General features: G+C 43.7%; 1 protein-coding gene across 2 annotated transcripts in view; it reads right to left on the reverse strand.

The window, feature by feature from the left end:
• Positions 1–18,226, reverse strand: part of LOC122943602 (phosphodiesterase 4D interacting protein) — a 1,023,137-nt gene that overhangs the window by 235,255 nt on the left and 769,656 nt on the right. For both annotated transcript variants that reach the window (XM_044301472.1, XM_044301474.1), the window contains exon 14: positions 10,030–10,146. In XM_044301472.1, coding sequence (XP_044157407.1) covers positions 10,030–10,146 — 117 coding nt within the window. The remainder of the gene's footprint in view (positions 1–10,029; positions 10,147–18,226) is intronic.

Raw genomic sequence — 18,226 nt, forward strand, 5'->3', positions numbered from 1 at the left:
ATGCCTGAATCAAACCCCTGTATGTAAAGGATGTATCTCACACAGCCTGAACCAGTGTAGGACTGAATTAAAGATTTCTTTCCCCAAAATGGCTGTATTTCAAATGCCTGAATCAAACCCCTGTATGTAGAGGGTGTATCTCACACGGCCTGAACCAGTGTAGGCCTGAATTCAATATTGGTGCACCAAATGGCGGTATTTCAAATGCCTGAATCAAACAAACCCCTGTATGTAGAGGGTGTATCTCACACGGTCTGAACCAGTGTAGGCCTGAATTAAATATTTATTTGAACAAAATGGCTGTTTTTTAAATGCCTGAATCAAAGCCCTATACGTAAAGGGTGTATCTCACACGGTCTGGACCAGTGTAGGCCTCAATAAAAGATTGAACAGGACTGTATTAAGGGTGTATCTCACAATGACATCTGCATCAAAGGCTGCCAACAAAATTTTTTGTGCCCAAACGAGTGTTTGTTTAACAACTGAATTTGACAGCAGTATATAAGCCTATAATTTCACACGTGCTGATGCTGCAAGGCCTGAAAATAGTGGTTTTTTTTTCAAAAAAGTGTGTGTTTTAAAACCCCAGAAAATGATAGGTGTATTTGTAGCTTAAAGTGCACATTGACTAATCAAGATGTTGTAGATTGCCAAAAAAGTGGTGATTTGCAATGTCCCAAAAACTCCAATGCAGTGCTGGTGCATTGAGCTTGCATAAAATGGCCGCTGCCGCTGCACACCTAACTAACATAATTATAAAAGTTATTTTTTTGCTGTCAATGGCCTCAGGGCTGGGTAAAACGATTGTGCCCTGCACCCACACAACTATTTCTCTGTAGATCGTTTAGATTATCTCTTATTCTCTCCCTGAAATCACAAGTCCAGCAGCATCCTCTCCGTACACTTGTAACAGCAGAGTGACGTGCAGCGCTTATATAGAGCCTGGGTCACATGCTGCTCTGGCCATTAGTAGGCATGGCTGTAATGGCTTCTAAGGTCAGATAGTTAACCGCTTGTTGATTGGCTGCTCTGCAGCCTTTCAAAAAGCGCCAAGAAAGCACCGAACACTGAACCCGAACTTTTACGGAAATATTCGGGTTCGGGTCCGGGGTCCAAAAATCCTAAAGTTTGGTTCGAACCCGAACTTTACAGTTCGGGTTTGCTCAACCCTACTTGCAGGATAACTAGCCAAACTGGGTGGACAGATGTATTTTTTCGGCCTATGTTACTAATTGCTTTTAAAATTCTAAGGCCCCTTTCACACGGGTGAGTTTTCCGCGTGGATGCGTGAGTTGAACGCATTGCACCCGCACTGAATACCGACCCATTCATTTCTATGGGGCTGTTCACATGAGCGGTGATTTTCACGCATCACGTCACGTGAAAATCACAGCATGCTCTATATTCAGCGTTTTTCACGTAACGCAGGCCCCATAGAAATGAATAGGGTTGCGTGAAAATCTCAAGCATCCGCAAGCAAGTGCGGATGCGGTGCGATTTTCACGCACGGTTGCTAGGAGACGATCGGGATGGAGACGTGATCATTATTATTTTCCCTTATAACATGGTTATAAGGGAAAATAATAGCATTCTGAAAACTGAATGCATAGTAAAATAGCGCTGGAGGGGTTAAATTTTTTTAAATTTTTTTTTTACCTTAATCCACTGGATCGCGATGCCGGCATCTCCTTCTGTCTTCATCCTAGCTCTGTGCAGCAACAGGAACTGTCGTGACGTCACTCCGGTCATCACATGATCCATCACGAGCTAAGCTTTGTTTTTTTTAACCCCTCCAGCGCTATTTTACTATGCATTCTGTATTCAGAATGCTATTATTTTCCCTTATAACCATGTTATAAGGGAAAATAATACAATCTACAGAACACCGATCCCAAACTTCTGTGAAGAAGTTAGGGTTTGGGTACCAAACATGCATGATTTTTCTCACGCGAGTGCAAAACGCATTACAATGTTTTGCACTCGCGCGGAAAAATCGTGCGTGTTCCCGCAACGCACCCGCACATTTTCCCGCAACGCCCGTCTCAAAGAGGCCTAAGCCTTCTAAAGTCCTAAAAATATAAATCGACATTTTCAAAAGGATGCAAACATAAAGTAGACATCTGGGAAATGTACAGTAACAACTATTTTATAAGGGATCACAATCTGCATTAAAAGCAGAGACATTAAAATTTAAAAAATTGTGAATTTTTTGTAATTTTTTGTAATTTTTTTTTAAAGGTAAAACATATTGACTCAAATTTACCACTTAACATGTAGTACATGTACTCTGATATTTAAAGCAGCGGAGACCCGCCAGCCATGGCACCCACTGCTTCAGCACCATACTTGTACGGTGCTGTAGCGAAAGGGTTAAATAAATAAAGGTGACAATAATGACCCAAGTTTATCATGGTCTGTCACAATAAAACAATCTCAGAATCGCTTTGACAAAGTTAGTGTTGAGCTAAGCAAAGCATTTGAAGCAGAATTCTGTGTGATGTTTAGGAAAACTTTGATTCGCAACAAAAGCCAAATTTCCTTGTGCTTCGTGGTAATGAATCAGGTTTTCCTAAAATGGAAGGTCTTCCCGTCTTAATGATGTATACCATCTCTGGTAACATCACACAGGAGGACAGGAGCTGCTGCATACCCAGATGACCACAGCATATGAAGGGTTAAAAGTCCGCAATCAGCATTACTGACGGTCGCAGACATAAGTACTGTGTGTCTGCTCTCTAAAACAGCAGACACCAGGCGGCCATCGCGCCCGCTGCACATGTCAGTTTTAAATGCCCAGCTGTCAATGTAAATTTACTGTCGGTAGTTGAGAAAGCGTTAACTTCTAAGCCTTCACATTGAAATTGGGTCACCAAGCAGAAAGAATATGATTAGGCACAGTGGCCTGGGTATAACTGATTTATAGCGATTTGTGACAAATTAATTCAGAACAAATAACATTTCTTGGTGAACTTCTGCGAATTGGCCGAATCTAATTTTTCAAAACTTTGCTGATCTCTAAACAAAGTAAAGAGAAAATATTAACATATACACAGTATTAATAACAGTATTTATGTGTGTAAGTCTGTCACATTTGTGAAATACTAGAGGTATGTGTCCATTCCATACTTATTTCATTCAAAAGTCACAGAAATACTCACTGCCAATTGAGAAAATTTGGCTATAGGATACAAATGCGTAGCACTGATGCCATTGTATTGCATACGTCGGAATAATCAGTTTAATGTAGACATAGTTTTAATACATTAAACGTAAGACAAAACCTGGCTGTGAAGGGTTTATCTGTCCTGCATAAGACCATTCTGAACAACGACAGGGAAGTAACCACAGAGTAATGTTTGGTCAGCGACATGTAATAGAACATCACATGTCAGGTCTTTAAAGATGGCGCCCGCTCTGTTCCAGACTCTGGGCCAGATTTATCATGACTCTGACAGCTCACTCCACTTTAACATATGGCTAAAGTCAGTTTTAGCCAAGTCAGATTTATGATCAGCCCTTTAAGACTGTAATAAATGTGGTTTGACGGTAGCAGTTTATCTGTCAGTAAGCAGCTTTACAAAAGTCGCACATCTTTACGAAAAAGTTGCACATTTTTATGAAAAAGTCGCATGTTCTTTTAAAAAGTCTCATAAGATAAGCATGGTCCTCACTGGAGTGAAATTGCGACTTTTCTGCGACTTTTTAAATCTGTCTAGAGATTCATTTACATAAGAAAACACGCCCGCTTTCAGAAAACTGGCGAGCATAGTGCAGAGCAGAAAAAAGTCGCAAATTTGTGCGCAGTTTGGGACTTTTTTGGGACTTTTTCACTCCATTATTCTGACCTGAGCTAATGATAAATCTGGCCCTCTCTGTTTCATACAGCAGGCACCAGCAGCTAAAGTCAGTGACCGGCAGTAACGCTGATCGTGGATATTTAATCTCTCAGATGCCATGGTCAAACCTGACCACGGTATCTGAGTGCGTGTATTACCAGAATATCGCCCATCAAGGAATGCTCCGGCTCCTCTGTATGGCAATTAGAGGAGCCGGCGCTCGTATGCAGCAGCCCCTATCATACAGAGTGTAGCAGGGCTCCATAGGAATATAGTAAAATCATCATAGACTCCAATGCTAATGCACTGGAGTCTATGAGAATAGCAATCTAATAATTTAAAAATAAAAAAATATATAATAATTGAAATCACCCACCTTTCACCAAAATGAGAATAAAAAAATTATACGCAACATGGGTATAGCTATGTGTGAAAACGCCCAGGCTATCAAAACATAAAAGTATTTATCCCATATGGAAAAAAGTGAAACAAAAATGTGTCAAAATAGCCGATTCGCCATTTTGGAATTTTTTTCCCACTTTCCACTATATCCTATGCAATATTAAATGGTGGCATTAAAAAAATACACCCTCATACGGCTATGTTAATCGAAAAATAAAAAAGTTATAGCTCCTGTAAGGCCGGGAGCACAAGATGAAAACGCAAAAAACCTCCGGGGCAGAAAGGGTTATAACTATAATATTGTATAGGTCTCACTAGTGCCAATAAATCGTCTCTAACCTGTAGAGGGAGGCATGAACTCCATAAAGCTTCTGAAGGTGCACTCTGGGATCCAGCACCAAAATATTAGCAACAGAACCTGTAAATCTTGTAAGTTACAAGGTGGGACATCCGCAAATCAGGTGTGCCTTGGCCACCATGACGAGGGTTGTACAGAGGTCACATAGGGCTCCATAGCAACATTTAGTATGACAGCCCCAGCCAATCCAGTTTCCTAGTATGCATGCATCAAACACTCTCAGGCAAAGCACTTTTTCTCCTAAAATGGGGGGAAACTGCTAGTGCGTCTTATGGGGTGAATACAGGGCAAAGAAATATAAAATGTGCGGCACATTGATTATGCTCAGTACATAGCAGGCTGTGCTGCATAGGAACAGCAGTCTGCGATGTACTAGACATCACATCTGAGTTACCATAAGAGGGAGAGCCCAGCAGCCGGAGCGTGTGCTTGCTGATGGGGTCTGGCCGCAGAGTCCGCTGGGTGGTAGGGAAAGGTCTGCTGGGGTGGGCACTGGGTGGTAAAGACCAGCCGGCCCTGTATGGTGCTGGTTGATAGGGACCGGCCTGCAGATTTGCAGTGAGAATGCTGGTGGGAGCAGGCAGATGAGGGGTTGGAGCAGGCTTTCCTGCCACACATGCCTGCTCCGCCTCTAAGTATTCACACTGCCTGCTCCTGTGTACAAATAGCGAAAATTGAGGCACACAGATTTAAAGTGTTGCAATCAAACTTTTTTTTTTTATATATTGGGCTATCGGATGAAACTACTGCAAAACTTTTAAATAAAGATAGTTTGATTGCAACACTTTAAATCTGTGTGCTTCAATTTTAGCTATATGTACATTGGCTGTTCCCAGTCCTTGATTGGCACCAGAGATTACTGAATTGAGTGCGGTTCTCCATTCTACTACTTGCTCCTGTGTACAAGGCATGGGGGCTCATGTGAGGCTGGAAGCTGATGAGAGGCTTGGGGGCTGATGAGAGGATGAGAGGCTGGGGGTTGATGAGAGGCTAGGGGACTGATAAGAGTCTAGGGGGCTGATGAGAGGCTGGGGGCTGATGAGAGGCTAGGGGGCTGATGAGAGGCTAGGGGGGGCTGATGAGAGACATCGGGGCTGATCTGAGGTCTGAATGGGGGTCTAATTTATATTGGGACTCTTATGAGTTCAATTTGGGCTCTGAGTTGAGATCGGATTGGGGTCTGATCTGAGGTCTTATTGGTGTCTATTGTCCTCCTCAAAATCTTAGGTGCATCTCATAGGCCGGTGCATCTTATAGGGCAAAAAATACTGTATTTTTCTATGTCGGAAAAAGTAGAAAAGGTGCTTCATAAATGTCACTCATTCTGAACACCATTTTTCAATACATTTATACCACACTACTGGGCTAAATACACTGATAAATCCCCCTCATACAGCAATGTGTCTGAAACGTACTTGTGGGTAAGTAACTTGCTCAGTGATAGAAAACAGAGGATGGTTATTAACGGTACACACTCAGATTGAGTCACTGTCACTAGTGGGGTACCACAGGGGTCAGTATTGGGTCCTATTCTGTAATATATTTATTAATGATAAAATATCCATTTTTGCAGATGACGGAAGGTGGGCAGTATACGGCTACAGGTGGATCTGGAAAAATTGGAGGCTTGGGCAGAAAATTGGCAGATGAGGTTTAACACTGACAAATGTAAGGTTATGCACATGGGAAGGAATAATGCAAGTCACCCGTACATACTAAATGGTAGACCACTGGGTAACACTGACATGGAAAATGATTTAGGAATTTTAGTGGACAGCAGAAACCAGTGTCAGGCAGCTGCTGCCAAGGCCAATAAGATAATGGGCTGCATCAAAAGGGGTACAGATGCCCATGATGAGAACATACTGTAGTCCTGTCACTTTACAAATCACTAGTCAGACCACAAATGGAGTACTGTGTACAGTTCTGGGCTCCTGTGAACAAGGCAGGCATACAGTAGTACAGTGTTTCCCAACCAGTGTGCCTCCAGCTGTTGCAAAACTACAACTCCCAGCATGCTCGCACAGCCAAAGGCTGTCCAGGCATGCTGGGAGTTGTAGTTTTGCAACAGCTGGAGGCACACCGGTTGGGAAACACTGCAGTAGTAGATCTGAAGAAGGTTCAGAGAAGGGCAACTAAAGTAATAACTGGAATGGGTGGACTACAGTACCCAGAAAGATTTTAAAATTAGGGTTATTCCCTTTATAAAAAAGACAACTAAGGGGAGGACTAGTAAGTATGTATAAATATATCAGCGGTCAGTACAGAGATCTATCCCATCATCTATTTATCCCCAGGACTGTGACTGTGATGAGGGGACATCCTCTGCATCTGGAGGGAAGAAGGTTTATACACAAACATAAAAGAGGATTTTTTACAGTAAGAGCAGTGAGACTATGGAACTGTCTGCCTGAGGAAGTGGTGATGGTGAGTTTACTAAAAGAGTTCAAGAGGGGCCTGGATGTATTTCTGGAATGTAATATTACTGGCTATAGCTACTAGAGATGGGTCATTGATCCAGGGAGTTATTCTAAATGTGACTATGTTACTCCACATGTGTATTATGAAACTATCCGACTGAAGCTACCACTAGGGGTGCCTTTGTGCACCAGAATTTAAACAGTTACCATTGACTGCAACTCAATCCATAAAATCTCATTGCTGGGTCCACCTTCCCTCTCGCCCCATAGCAGTCGCATTGTCTGTCACCACAGAAGGTACACCACTGACCATGTGGGATTTTTGATTGTCCTTCTTTTGACTAATCTTGGCAGATACAAAATATTGTATACGGAGTGTAACGGAAACGGCTGTGTCACCTGAACAGATCTGACTTCGGTCTACTCAGGGGCGGACTGGGCCGGGGGGCAATTGCCCCCTGGGCCTCTCTGTTAGCTCATTGTCCTGGCCGGCTGGGCCGGAATGATATGTGACTGAGTCTCTGCAGCCTGCGGAGGGAGACGGGGAGCGGGGGAGGCGTGCGGCCGGCAGCCTATCAGAGAGGCCGCTGGACCGGCGCAGGCGACGCAATGACGTCATCGCGCCGCCTGACTGAGCCGCTGCGCAGCCGTAAAGTAAGGACATCGATAGCAGCGCTGGAGGCGGGACGGGAGTATTTCTGTGAAGGTGCTGGAGGTAGGAGGTAAGTATATAAGTCTGACTGGCTTTTTTTTCTTCTTCTTCTCATTTCTGTCACTGATAGGGGGCCCTATCTGGCTACTGGCACATTATAGGGGGGGGGGCCCTATCTGGCTACTGGCACTTTATGGGGGGGCCCTATCTGGCTACTGGCACATTATAGGGGGGCCCGATCTGGCTACTGGCACATCATAGGGGGGGGCTATCTGGCTACTGGCACTTTATGGGGGGGGCTATCTGGCTACTGGCACATTATAGGGGAGCCCCTATCTGGCTACTGGCACATTATAGGGGGGCCCTATCTGGCTACTGGCACATTATAGGGGGGCCCTCTCTGGCTACTGGCACATTATAGGGGGGCCCTATATGGCTATTGGCACATTATAGGGGGGCTATGGCTACTGTCACATTATAGGGGGGCTATGGCTACTGGCACATTATAGGGGGGCCCTATATGGCTACTGGCACATTATAGGGGGGCCCTAAATGGCTACTGGCACATTATAGGGGGGTCTCTATATGGCTAATGGCACATTATAGGGGGGCTATGGCTACTGGCCCATTATGGGGGGTATGGCTACTGGCACATTTTATGGGGGGGCTATGGGTACTGGCACATTATAGGGGGGCCTATGGCTACTGGCACATTATATGGGGGGGCTATGGCTACTGGCACATTATATGGGGGGGGGCCTATGGCTACTGGCACATTATAGGGGGGGCCTATGGCTACTGGCACATTATAGGGGGGCCTATGGCTACTGGCACATTATAGGGGGGGGCCTATTGGCTACTGGCACATTATAGGGGGCACTATGGGGACATTGGCTCAACTGGGGACATTACAAGGGTGTATTTTTGGCACTGTCTATTATAAGGAGAATTATTACTACTGGGAAGGGGGCATTATGGTGGGCTTTATTACTCCCCCATGGTATGAGCCCCTAGTAGCAGCACCAGCCTTTCCCTGCTCTGCTATCCCTCTGCCCCTTCTCCAAATCCTTATTAGGATATTTTTCTCATTAGGATAAAACACATCAGCTCCGCCGAGCCCCCGCCCAAAGTGTGGAGGTGTCCGAGATCCCCAAGGGTCAAGCCAAGTAATTGTAAGTTTTCATATGAAATATGTTTATGTTATACACACATAGCATATACCGTGCCCCACAATATACAGTTTCTTCTGCAAAAGTCATCAAGTGTCATTGGGAGGGGGGGGGACACAGAGCAGCGCCCAGCGGGGAGGAGAGAATACACGGATGCAACACTGTATCAGCCAGAAAATGACACTTTCGGCATTATATCAAAAATGCCATTTTCGGCTGATATGTTTCGGCGGCTGATATATCGGAGCATCCTTAGTTTATTTTGTTTTCCTGTGTTGTAATTTACATGGCTGACGAAAGTGTCAAGGGGGGGGGGGGGTCAGGAGGAGGCGGGGGAAATGGGTAAGCAGGAGGGGGGCTCAGCGGGCCTCTGGGTGTTACTTGCCCCCTGGGCCAAAAGTTGCCGGTCAGCCCCTGGGTCTACTCCTAAGGGCGTTGTCAAATTAGGCCTCCTGGTTTTCACCGTTTAGCCCCATGTACAGGGATCTGGACTCTGCTGCAAGAGAACTACTGTACCAGGTCGCTACATCTATAGAGTAGTCTCTGTTAAAGTGACTGCTGACCCATGTCAAATTGTAGTCAAGGAAGAAGCGAAGTTCAGGGTAGGCAGAGTATGTTCAATATGCTAATCGGCTAAAGGTCAGGGAAGGCAACACAGAGTCAGTACAAGAGTCAGACTGATGTCGGGTCAGGCATCAAAATCTGGTAGGCAGAAGTCAGGAACATATATAGTGCACTTTCACAGGACACTAGCTAACTAGAAACACTATTACTCATGTATATTCCCACAGGTGAAGATGCCCTACACTGAGGAGGTCTACCATTGACTAAAACTGATTAGGAAGTGAGCACACTGGCCCTTCCAGAGCCAGAGAGTGTGCATGAATGCCCCTTATGGGCAGAGGAAGGCACAACAGGAAGGAGTAGGCGGCAGCGCTACGGAGGTGTCCGCTGGGAATGAAAAAAGGGTCACTGGTGTGCCCAACCACCGGGACCATGGAGCATTGGGCCGGGTGAGCACATTCTTGAGGCAGTATCTTCGAGCGACAGAGACCACTGATGTTGCACTGGGAACAACCTGCAAGCCTTGACTTTATTATATGGCTGATAAGGGGTTTACAAGGTTTTTAGATGATTGAATCAAGAAAGTAACAAACAATTCTGACATTAACTATGGTAAATTATCAATTACCTTAATTAATTCTTCTTTCATCAGATTTTTTCTAGTGAGAGTATCGATATCTGTAGCTTGTTCACGCAACTGCTCATTCTGTTTCATAATAATAGACTGCAGAACAGAAACTTCAAGCTGTTAAAAAAAATAATAATAATGATTTTTTAACAATTAGCCAAAATAATAAATTTACATGTGGTCAGGAATGTTCCTATTCATTTTAATACATTTGCTTGATACAACAATTTCAGCTCTGCAGCTGCTTTTAATAATGACCATATACTAAGGATATTAGAATAGATTATTCTTACATCACTCTCTGCCGTGCTTGGCATCTTTCTGTGACAAAAGCTAGTGTGATGCCAACTAATGACATATTATTAGTGTTGAGCGAGCATGCTCAGCCAAATGCCGGTTTGGCTCGAGCATCGCTATGCTTGGCATATGGCGGTACTCGTCCGAGTACCGTATGTGCTCGAGCGCCATGCTCGAGTCTCCTCCCCACACGTTTCACGGGTTTTAGGCAGTCAATAAAGGTACAGGTAAGTACTGGCCTCACTGTAATGCCAGTATCCATGTTGGCTGCTGGCATTACAGTGATTGGCTGGCCGGAACGTGTCATCGGGTACTATATAGCTCGGATCAGTCATAGTCAGGGAGAGCAGAGCATAGGAAGGGAAAGGCAGTGCGGGGAGCAAAAGTCACAGTTATTATTCTAAGAAAGCTTTTCAAAGACTCAACAGTTTTTTTAAGGACTACTGTGTGTTTGTGTGTGTTTTAGAGCAGCAATATATTTTTACTTGCCATAAATTGATCAGTCTCAGGGACATCCGTGCTGAGGAAGGGACAGATAGTGCAGGGAGAGAAATTTGCTGTTTTTACTACCAAAAGCTTTTCAAATACCCCAAAGTCCTTTTAAGGACTACTGTGTCTGTGTGTTTGACAGCAGCAAGATATTTTTCTTTAATACCTATTAGTGACATATACTGTACATCATCCGCAGACTGTGTCTTTTTGCGTAAATTCAAATAATCAGCACCACATTTATTGTCTATAGTGTGCGTTTAATACACATCTGTGACATATACAGTACTCCATCCGAAAACTGTTTCTTTAGCGTAAATTTAAATAATCAGGGACTAGCCCTCATCTACTGTGTCTGTAGTATGTGAGTGTAATACACAACTGTGACATATACAGTACTCCATCCGAAAAACTGTTTCTTTAGGGCAAATTTACCTAATCTGAGTAAATTCAGTTTTTATTAAATGTTTCACAGATATAGGTAATAATTGTTACAAAACAGTGCAGTCGAAGGTTCTGTACAGTGATAAGCCAAAAGTACAAGGATAAACTAAACTCGTGGGTGATTACGTTGGGAACATAAATGAGAAGTGCACATTACTTGCGAGCTCATGTCAGAGATTGTATGAATCCAACATTTGTCAAGTGTATTTGTCAAATAAACCAAATTGAGATGGTACTTGTGCAAAATATGTGCAAAGCATCTTCTTTTCAAATAATAAGACATTATTTTAAAAACATCTATCATGTCTAAAGGGGATTCGACCCAATTGAGATGGTATTTGTTAAAAACATGTCTAAAGCGACAGAGTCTTTAAATGAAAGACATTGTTTGAAACAACTACCATGTCTTAGGGGGGATCCGGCCAAGGTACAACCGAGGCCATTTTGACAGAACCAGACTGTAAGTTTACTAGAATGAGGGGAAGGGAAGAAATAGGGGGGGAGGGAGGAGGGGAGGAGAGGAATGAGGGAATAAGGGGTAAAAGGGGAAAACAATAAACCAGTAACATAGTCACATGTAATTAATGAGAAATCTCGGAAGTCAATGGGTAAAGCCTGTTACTCTAGATCAGACATCCTCAAACTGCAGCCCTCCAGCTGTTGCAAAACTACAACTCCCAGCATGCCCAAACAGCCAACAGGTATCACGCTACAGCAGGGCATTGTGGGAGTTTGAGGATGCCTGCTCTAGATGTTTATTAAACTTGTCAGACGTTATGTAATCATTCCATTTGGACCAAATCTTGAGATACGTTTTGTATTTGCCTAGGGCAGACCACTTTACATTTTTGAATCTGTTTACCAGACTGATGTCTGTAATCCATTCTTTAAGAAGGGACTTCCTCACTCAGCCAGTGTTTTTGAATTAGATCTTTAAAGGAATGGATGAGAAAGGGAAAAAGCCTGTCTTTTAAGATCAAAGAGTCTCTATTATGTAACCAAAGAAGGGCAAGCTCTTTATTTATCTGTATAGGGGATTTATAAAGTTTGGAAATTATGGCGTTAAATTTTTGCCAAAGGGGGGCTAATTTAGCACAATCTATCCAGATGTGGGTTATGGATCCAACTGGCCCACCACACCTCCAGCAGTTTGAAAAATGTCTTTGTTGATTCTGTTGAGAAGGACAGGGGTACTATACCACCTGGTGACCAGTTTGAAATGAGTTTCTTGTAACCTAACAGGGGTACTTTAGGTATAAATGATTGTATGATCATCTGGAGTTCTTTCTTGAAAATGTAGTTCCTTTGACCAACTGCTGAGGTATGTAGGCAGGAAGTCCGTCTCATTAAGAAATGCGTTTATAATAGAGATGCTGTGGTCTAGTGGGGGTCTAGTTAGGTAAGAAACCCTTTATCAGGGGGTTGGGTGATGTGGGGAATCAGTGTCTCTATATGTTTCTTTAGTTGAAGGTATTCTCTGTATGAGAAATGAGGAACTTTTAAAGGTACCAAAGTCATGTATATTTTCACTGGAGATTGTGTTGCAACCTGTTTTGGTCTTACTTAGTTTGTTTCTAATTAACCCAATTTTTTTAGGGATCAGGACGTATAGAGGAAGATATCTATAATGTAAAGTCTGTTTGCTTTCTATTTTAAGTAATTTATGCCAAATCTTAAGAGTGTGGGAGGTGTATGAGTTTCCTATATCTTTGAAGAGATATTTATTGTGTTTGGTTTTCCATGTAGTAAAATTGAGTGGGGAAGAGGTGCAACCTTCTTCAAGATCTACTCAATATTTGTGTTTAGGTCCTCCCCCCCACAACTTCTTTTGGGGTGCAAGCATTTTTTTATATTGCGTACGCTGACTGTGGCCGGCCACTGTAAGCTCATCGCACACCCCACCGCTGATCAGCTTCGGGCGGCTGATCAGCGAGTTTGAATTTTTTATTAGAATTTTCACACTTTTTGCCCTTTTTTTATTTACTTATTTTTCTGTTAGGTTTAGGGTAAGTACGTGAACACCCGTAATAAAGATTTCCACACACGCATAAAAACACGTACACACACACTCTCCCCTATGGCCGCCGGATGTTCTCGACAGAGGAGGCATACGCCCAGCTTGCTTCGGACTCCGAGAGTCCCAGTGAGGACGAGGATGATCCACTTTCCTTTTGTCATCCGCGTCCTGCTCATCATCTAGCAATGATGATGAGCCCCCAAGGCGATGGAGATGCCGCCAGGCGGAGCAAGGGGACTTCCATGCTAGGGACCCTATGGCCCGTACTAGTGCGAGAAGCTATGGGGCTCGTACTAGTTTTCCAACCCTCCAGTTAAGTCCACCGGAGCCCCCTACTGGTGAACTTGCATGGTGTACCCAAGAGCATTTTGTAGGCCAACCAGGAATCCAGATTCGCACAGTGGGTTTCACTGAATATGACTATTTTAGTCTTTTTTTCAGTGACCACTTTGTGAACCTGATGGTGGAGCAAACGAGCCTGTACACCCAACAGTTCATTGCTCAACACCCGGGCTCCTTTATGGCTAGGGCCGGTGGCTGGACTCCAGTCAGTGCAGCCGAGAAGAGGATGTTTTGGGGTCTCGCGCTGCACATGGGCCTAGTCAAAAAACCCAGTGTCAGGCATTACTGGAGTAGGGACGTCCTCTACCAAAACCCACTTTACAGTATAGCCATGACACATACCCGGTTTGAGGCCATCCGGAAATGCCTGCATTATTGTCACCACCAGACATCTGAGAAGCTCTGACAGATGCTTTTTAGCCCTGGGTCAGATATATGATGATCCGGATCGTATTGCTTTGGCTGAGTCTAGACTACGTCTGTTATGCCAGGGTAAACAATCCGCAGAGATATACTGCTCAGAATTTCGGAGATGGGCAGCTGATACTGGTTGGAATGATGCTGCACTCCGAAGTCAATTTTGCCATGGTCTTTCAGAGGGATTGAAAGATGCATTTGCCTTTCATGAGAGGCCTACCTCCTTGGACTCGGCCATGTCTCGGGCCGTTCGTATGTACAGGCGTCTTAGAGAGAGAGGAGAGATCGCTCCTTCCTGTCATACTCAATCCCAGGACAGTGCAGTGGTCTCATTCATTGCGCAGGGGTCTCAGGCGCTGTCAACCCCTTCTGAGCAGGAGCCCATGCAGCTGGGGTTGATTGCCTCTGACGATAGAAGATTCAGCCCGCATGGGAAGGTTTGTTTTTGTTGTGGATTGATCCCCCTTTCCGGAGGATATTCATCAATTCTAAAAAATCTTGTGGCCCACTAAAAGATGAGTTGTGGTTAGAAAATGGACAATTTGTTAAAATAACTTTATGAGATTTATCACTTTTATTCTAATTTATTCATCATTTTTGTACGCTCCTACAGCACATGAAATAGTTTTTATATATTTGTCACTGGCTATATATGTTTATGAAATAGCTGTCTTGCACCCATACACTTTTAATAGTGATTTTTGTATCTGGTCACTGTAAATATATGCTGTTAAACGTATTTAATAGTCCAATTATATTGCACACAGGCACTTTATATTAGATTCACCGTAATTAATTAATAATGGCCCTAATATTTAAAGAGGTCTACACCTTACTAATTGTGAACCTTAATAAAGTAGGCTAAAGTCCCTATTCACAATCAGTAATTAATTTTTATTTTCACTGTAAATCAAACTGTATGCTGCACTTAGATAATATTTTAGATCTAATATTAATATTAGCCAACTTTCTTATAAGAGCACCAAAGGTAGATTAGATATTCTCATTCAGTATTTTAAATAAGCCTTCACGGCTATGAACTAAAAACCCAAATCCCTAGCCACATCCTGATTCCTAAATAAATATTTAGGTCCACAAATTGATGCAAAAACCATCAACTTCCTTATTTACAAATGGCCCGTTTCCCCATCATGTTTCTATACCGCTCCGTGAGTCAAAAATGAAGGTTCGCATGGCAGAGGAGGAGATTGGCACAGTGCGCATGACAATCCCACGGCCAGCTGGCTTCCCTCTGTCTCCAAGGAGATCCGGCGTCGGTGACGTCAGTCAGTGTCGCGCTACACACGTGACTGCCCTCCCCGCCGCTAGACTCAGGAGACGGGCGGAAGTAACGTCATAGGCGGCCGATAAGTGATGAGTCATGCGCCAACGTGGCCCGTCATCCCGTACTCTGCACATGTGACCGCAATTGCCCGCATCTATTGGACACAAACATTGTTAAATACTGGCCTTCTAGCCCCATTTAATTACTCCTCCTGAGGACGCAGCACGGCGAAACGTACGTCGGGGAGATCCAGCGCTTATTGTTGACCCTCATAGGTAGGTTCATTTGCTATCAATGGCTAGCCTTTTGACATCAGTCACTTTACTCAGCAGTACATGTCTTTTGGTTTAGGAATGGTAACAGCTTCCACACTCCTTTATATGGGTGATTGCATCTAGAATAATAATGCTAGTGCACCCCAGCTTTATGGTTTGATAGATTTCACCTTTCTGCTGATGTACACCATTGATGGTTCCTCCTATGTTAATAGTCTCACACAAGTGATAAGTGCTTTAGTTATTAGATTCCTTTATCACAAAGGCTTATTATTATCTGTACAATGCAATGTTATATTGGTATAATCATGTTTACAATTACGATTGTTCAATAAAGATCATGTAAAAAAAAATAAAAAAATTCTATGGGATTTTGTGTACTCATTCAACGAAGTTTACCTAGGTATAAATCATTTGGCAAATGTTTGTCCCTCTAGGAGATTCAGACAGTCTTTTGAGAATAATAAGGAAACAAAAAGGAAAAAATCCTTTAAAAATGTTCCATCTGTTAACATTGGCAGGGTTGAGGCGGAAATTGAAGGTTTTCCGTTTGCTTGTAGTTCCCGTTTTGTCCTGCCTGCCAGGGTGGCGCTAGAGAGCAAGAACATTTTTTGTGAGATTTTTGTAGATAGTGGAGCAGCTGTTAATCTCATTGATAATCAATTTGTGATAACTCATGGTTTCCAGGTGTGCACTTTGGGAAAGGATATTCCTGTTTTTGCTATTGATTCCGCTCCACTTTCTCAGAAATCATTAAAGGGCATAGTTCACAATATCCGTTTAATTGTGAGTGATGCTCATGTTGTGGATGTGTCATGTTTTGTCCTTAGTGGATTGCCTACTCCTTTAGTGTTGGGGCTACCCTGGCTCACTAATCATAACCCCACCATTGATTGGCAAGCGAGGCAAATAAATGGTTGGAGTGACTTTTGCAGAGAGAATTGCCTCACGACATCTGTCTCTGTGGTTTCTACTAAGACTGTACCTTCTTTTCTCTCTGAATTTTCGGATGTCTTCTCTGAGAGCGGAGTTCAGGATTTTCCCCTGCACAGGGAGTACGATTGCCCTATTAATCTCATCCCATGCGCCAAGCTGCCTAAATCTCGTTTATACAATCTCTCCCAACCTGAAAGGGTTGCTATGCGTGCTTATATCTCTGAGAGTCTGCAAAAAGGACACATACGACCCTCAAAGTCACCTGTTGCCGCTGGTTTTTTCTTTGTTAAGAAAGAAGATGGTTCTTTAAGACCTTGTCTGGATTTCAGGGAGCTGAACAGTATCACAATTCGTGACCCTTATCCGCTTCCTCTGATCCCGGACCTGTTTAACCAGATTGTTGGGGCTAAAGTTTTTTCCAAATTAGATCTAAGAGGGGCATACAACCTGGTCAGGGTCAGAGAAGGAGACGAATGGAAGACGGCCTTCAATACCCCTGAGGGCCATTTTGAGAATTTGGTTATGCCTTTTGGTTTGATGAATGCTCCAGCCGTTTTTCAGCATTTCGTGAACAGCATTTTTTATCATTTAATGGGGAAATTTGTATTAGTGTATTTGGATGACATTTTGATTTTTTCTCCTGATTTCAAAACTCATAAGGAACACTTACGTCAGGTCTTGCTCATCCTGCGGGAGAATAAATTATTTGCAAAACTGGAAAAATGTGTGTTTGCGGTTCCAGAAATTCAATTTCTGGGGTTTCTTCTCTCCGCTTCTGGTTTTCGCATGGACCCCAAGAAGGTCCGCGCCGTGCTTGAGTGGGAACTTCGTGAGAATCAGAAGGTGCTGATGCATTTTTTGGGCTTTGCCAATTATTACAGGAAGTTTATTTTTAATTATTCTTCTGTTGTTAAACCACTCACTGATATGACCAGAAAGGGGGTAAATTTTTCTTCCTGGTCGGTAGAGGCGCGTAAGTACTTTTCTAATATCAAGGAGAGTTTTGCTTCCGCTCCCATCTTGGTACAACCTGATATTTCTCTACCCTTTATAGTTGAGGTTGATGCTTCTGAGGTGGGTGTGGGTGCGGTCTTGTCTCAGGGTTCCTCTCCTGCCAAATGGCGACCGTGTGCCTTTTTCTCGAAGAAACTCTCCTCCGCAGAGAGAAATTACGATGTGGGAGATAGGGAGTTGTTGGCCATCAAGTTGGCTTTTGAGGAATGGCGCCATTGGCTAGAAGGAGCCAGACACCCTATTACCGTGTTTACTGACCATAAAAATCTAGCCTACTTGGAGTCAGCCAAGCGTCTGAACCCGAGACAGGCCAGATGGTTTTTGTTCTTTTCAAGGTTTAATTTTGTTGTCACGTTCCGCCCTGGGGTTAAGAATGTGAAGGCAGATGCCCTGTCACGTTGTTTTCTAGGAGGTGGGAATTTTGAAGACCCGGGTCCCATTTTGGCTGAAGGTGTGGTGGTCTCTGCTCTTTATCCTGAATTCTGAATTGGAGGCAGAGGTGCAGGTAGCCCAGTCAGAGGCTCCTGATCTTTGTCCTCCTGGGAGGTTGCTTGTGCCTCTCGCTTTAAGACACAAGATTTTTAAGGAACACCACGATACGGTCCTTGCTGGGCACCCGGGGGCAAGAGCCACAGTGGATCTCATCGCTCGGAGATTCTGGTGGCCGGCGCTTCGTAAGTC

The sequence above is a fragment of the Bufo gargarizans genome, chromosome 7, assembly GCF_014858855.1.
Source record: "Bufo gargarizans isolate SCDJY-AF-19 chromosome 7, ASM1485885v1, whole genome shotgun sequence".
NCBI classification, from domain to species: Eukaryota; Metazoa; Chordata; class Amphibia; order Anura; family Bufonidae; genus Bufo; species Bufo gargarizans.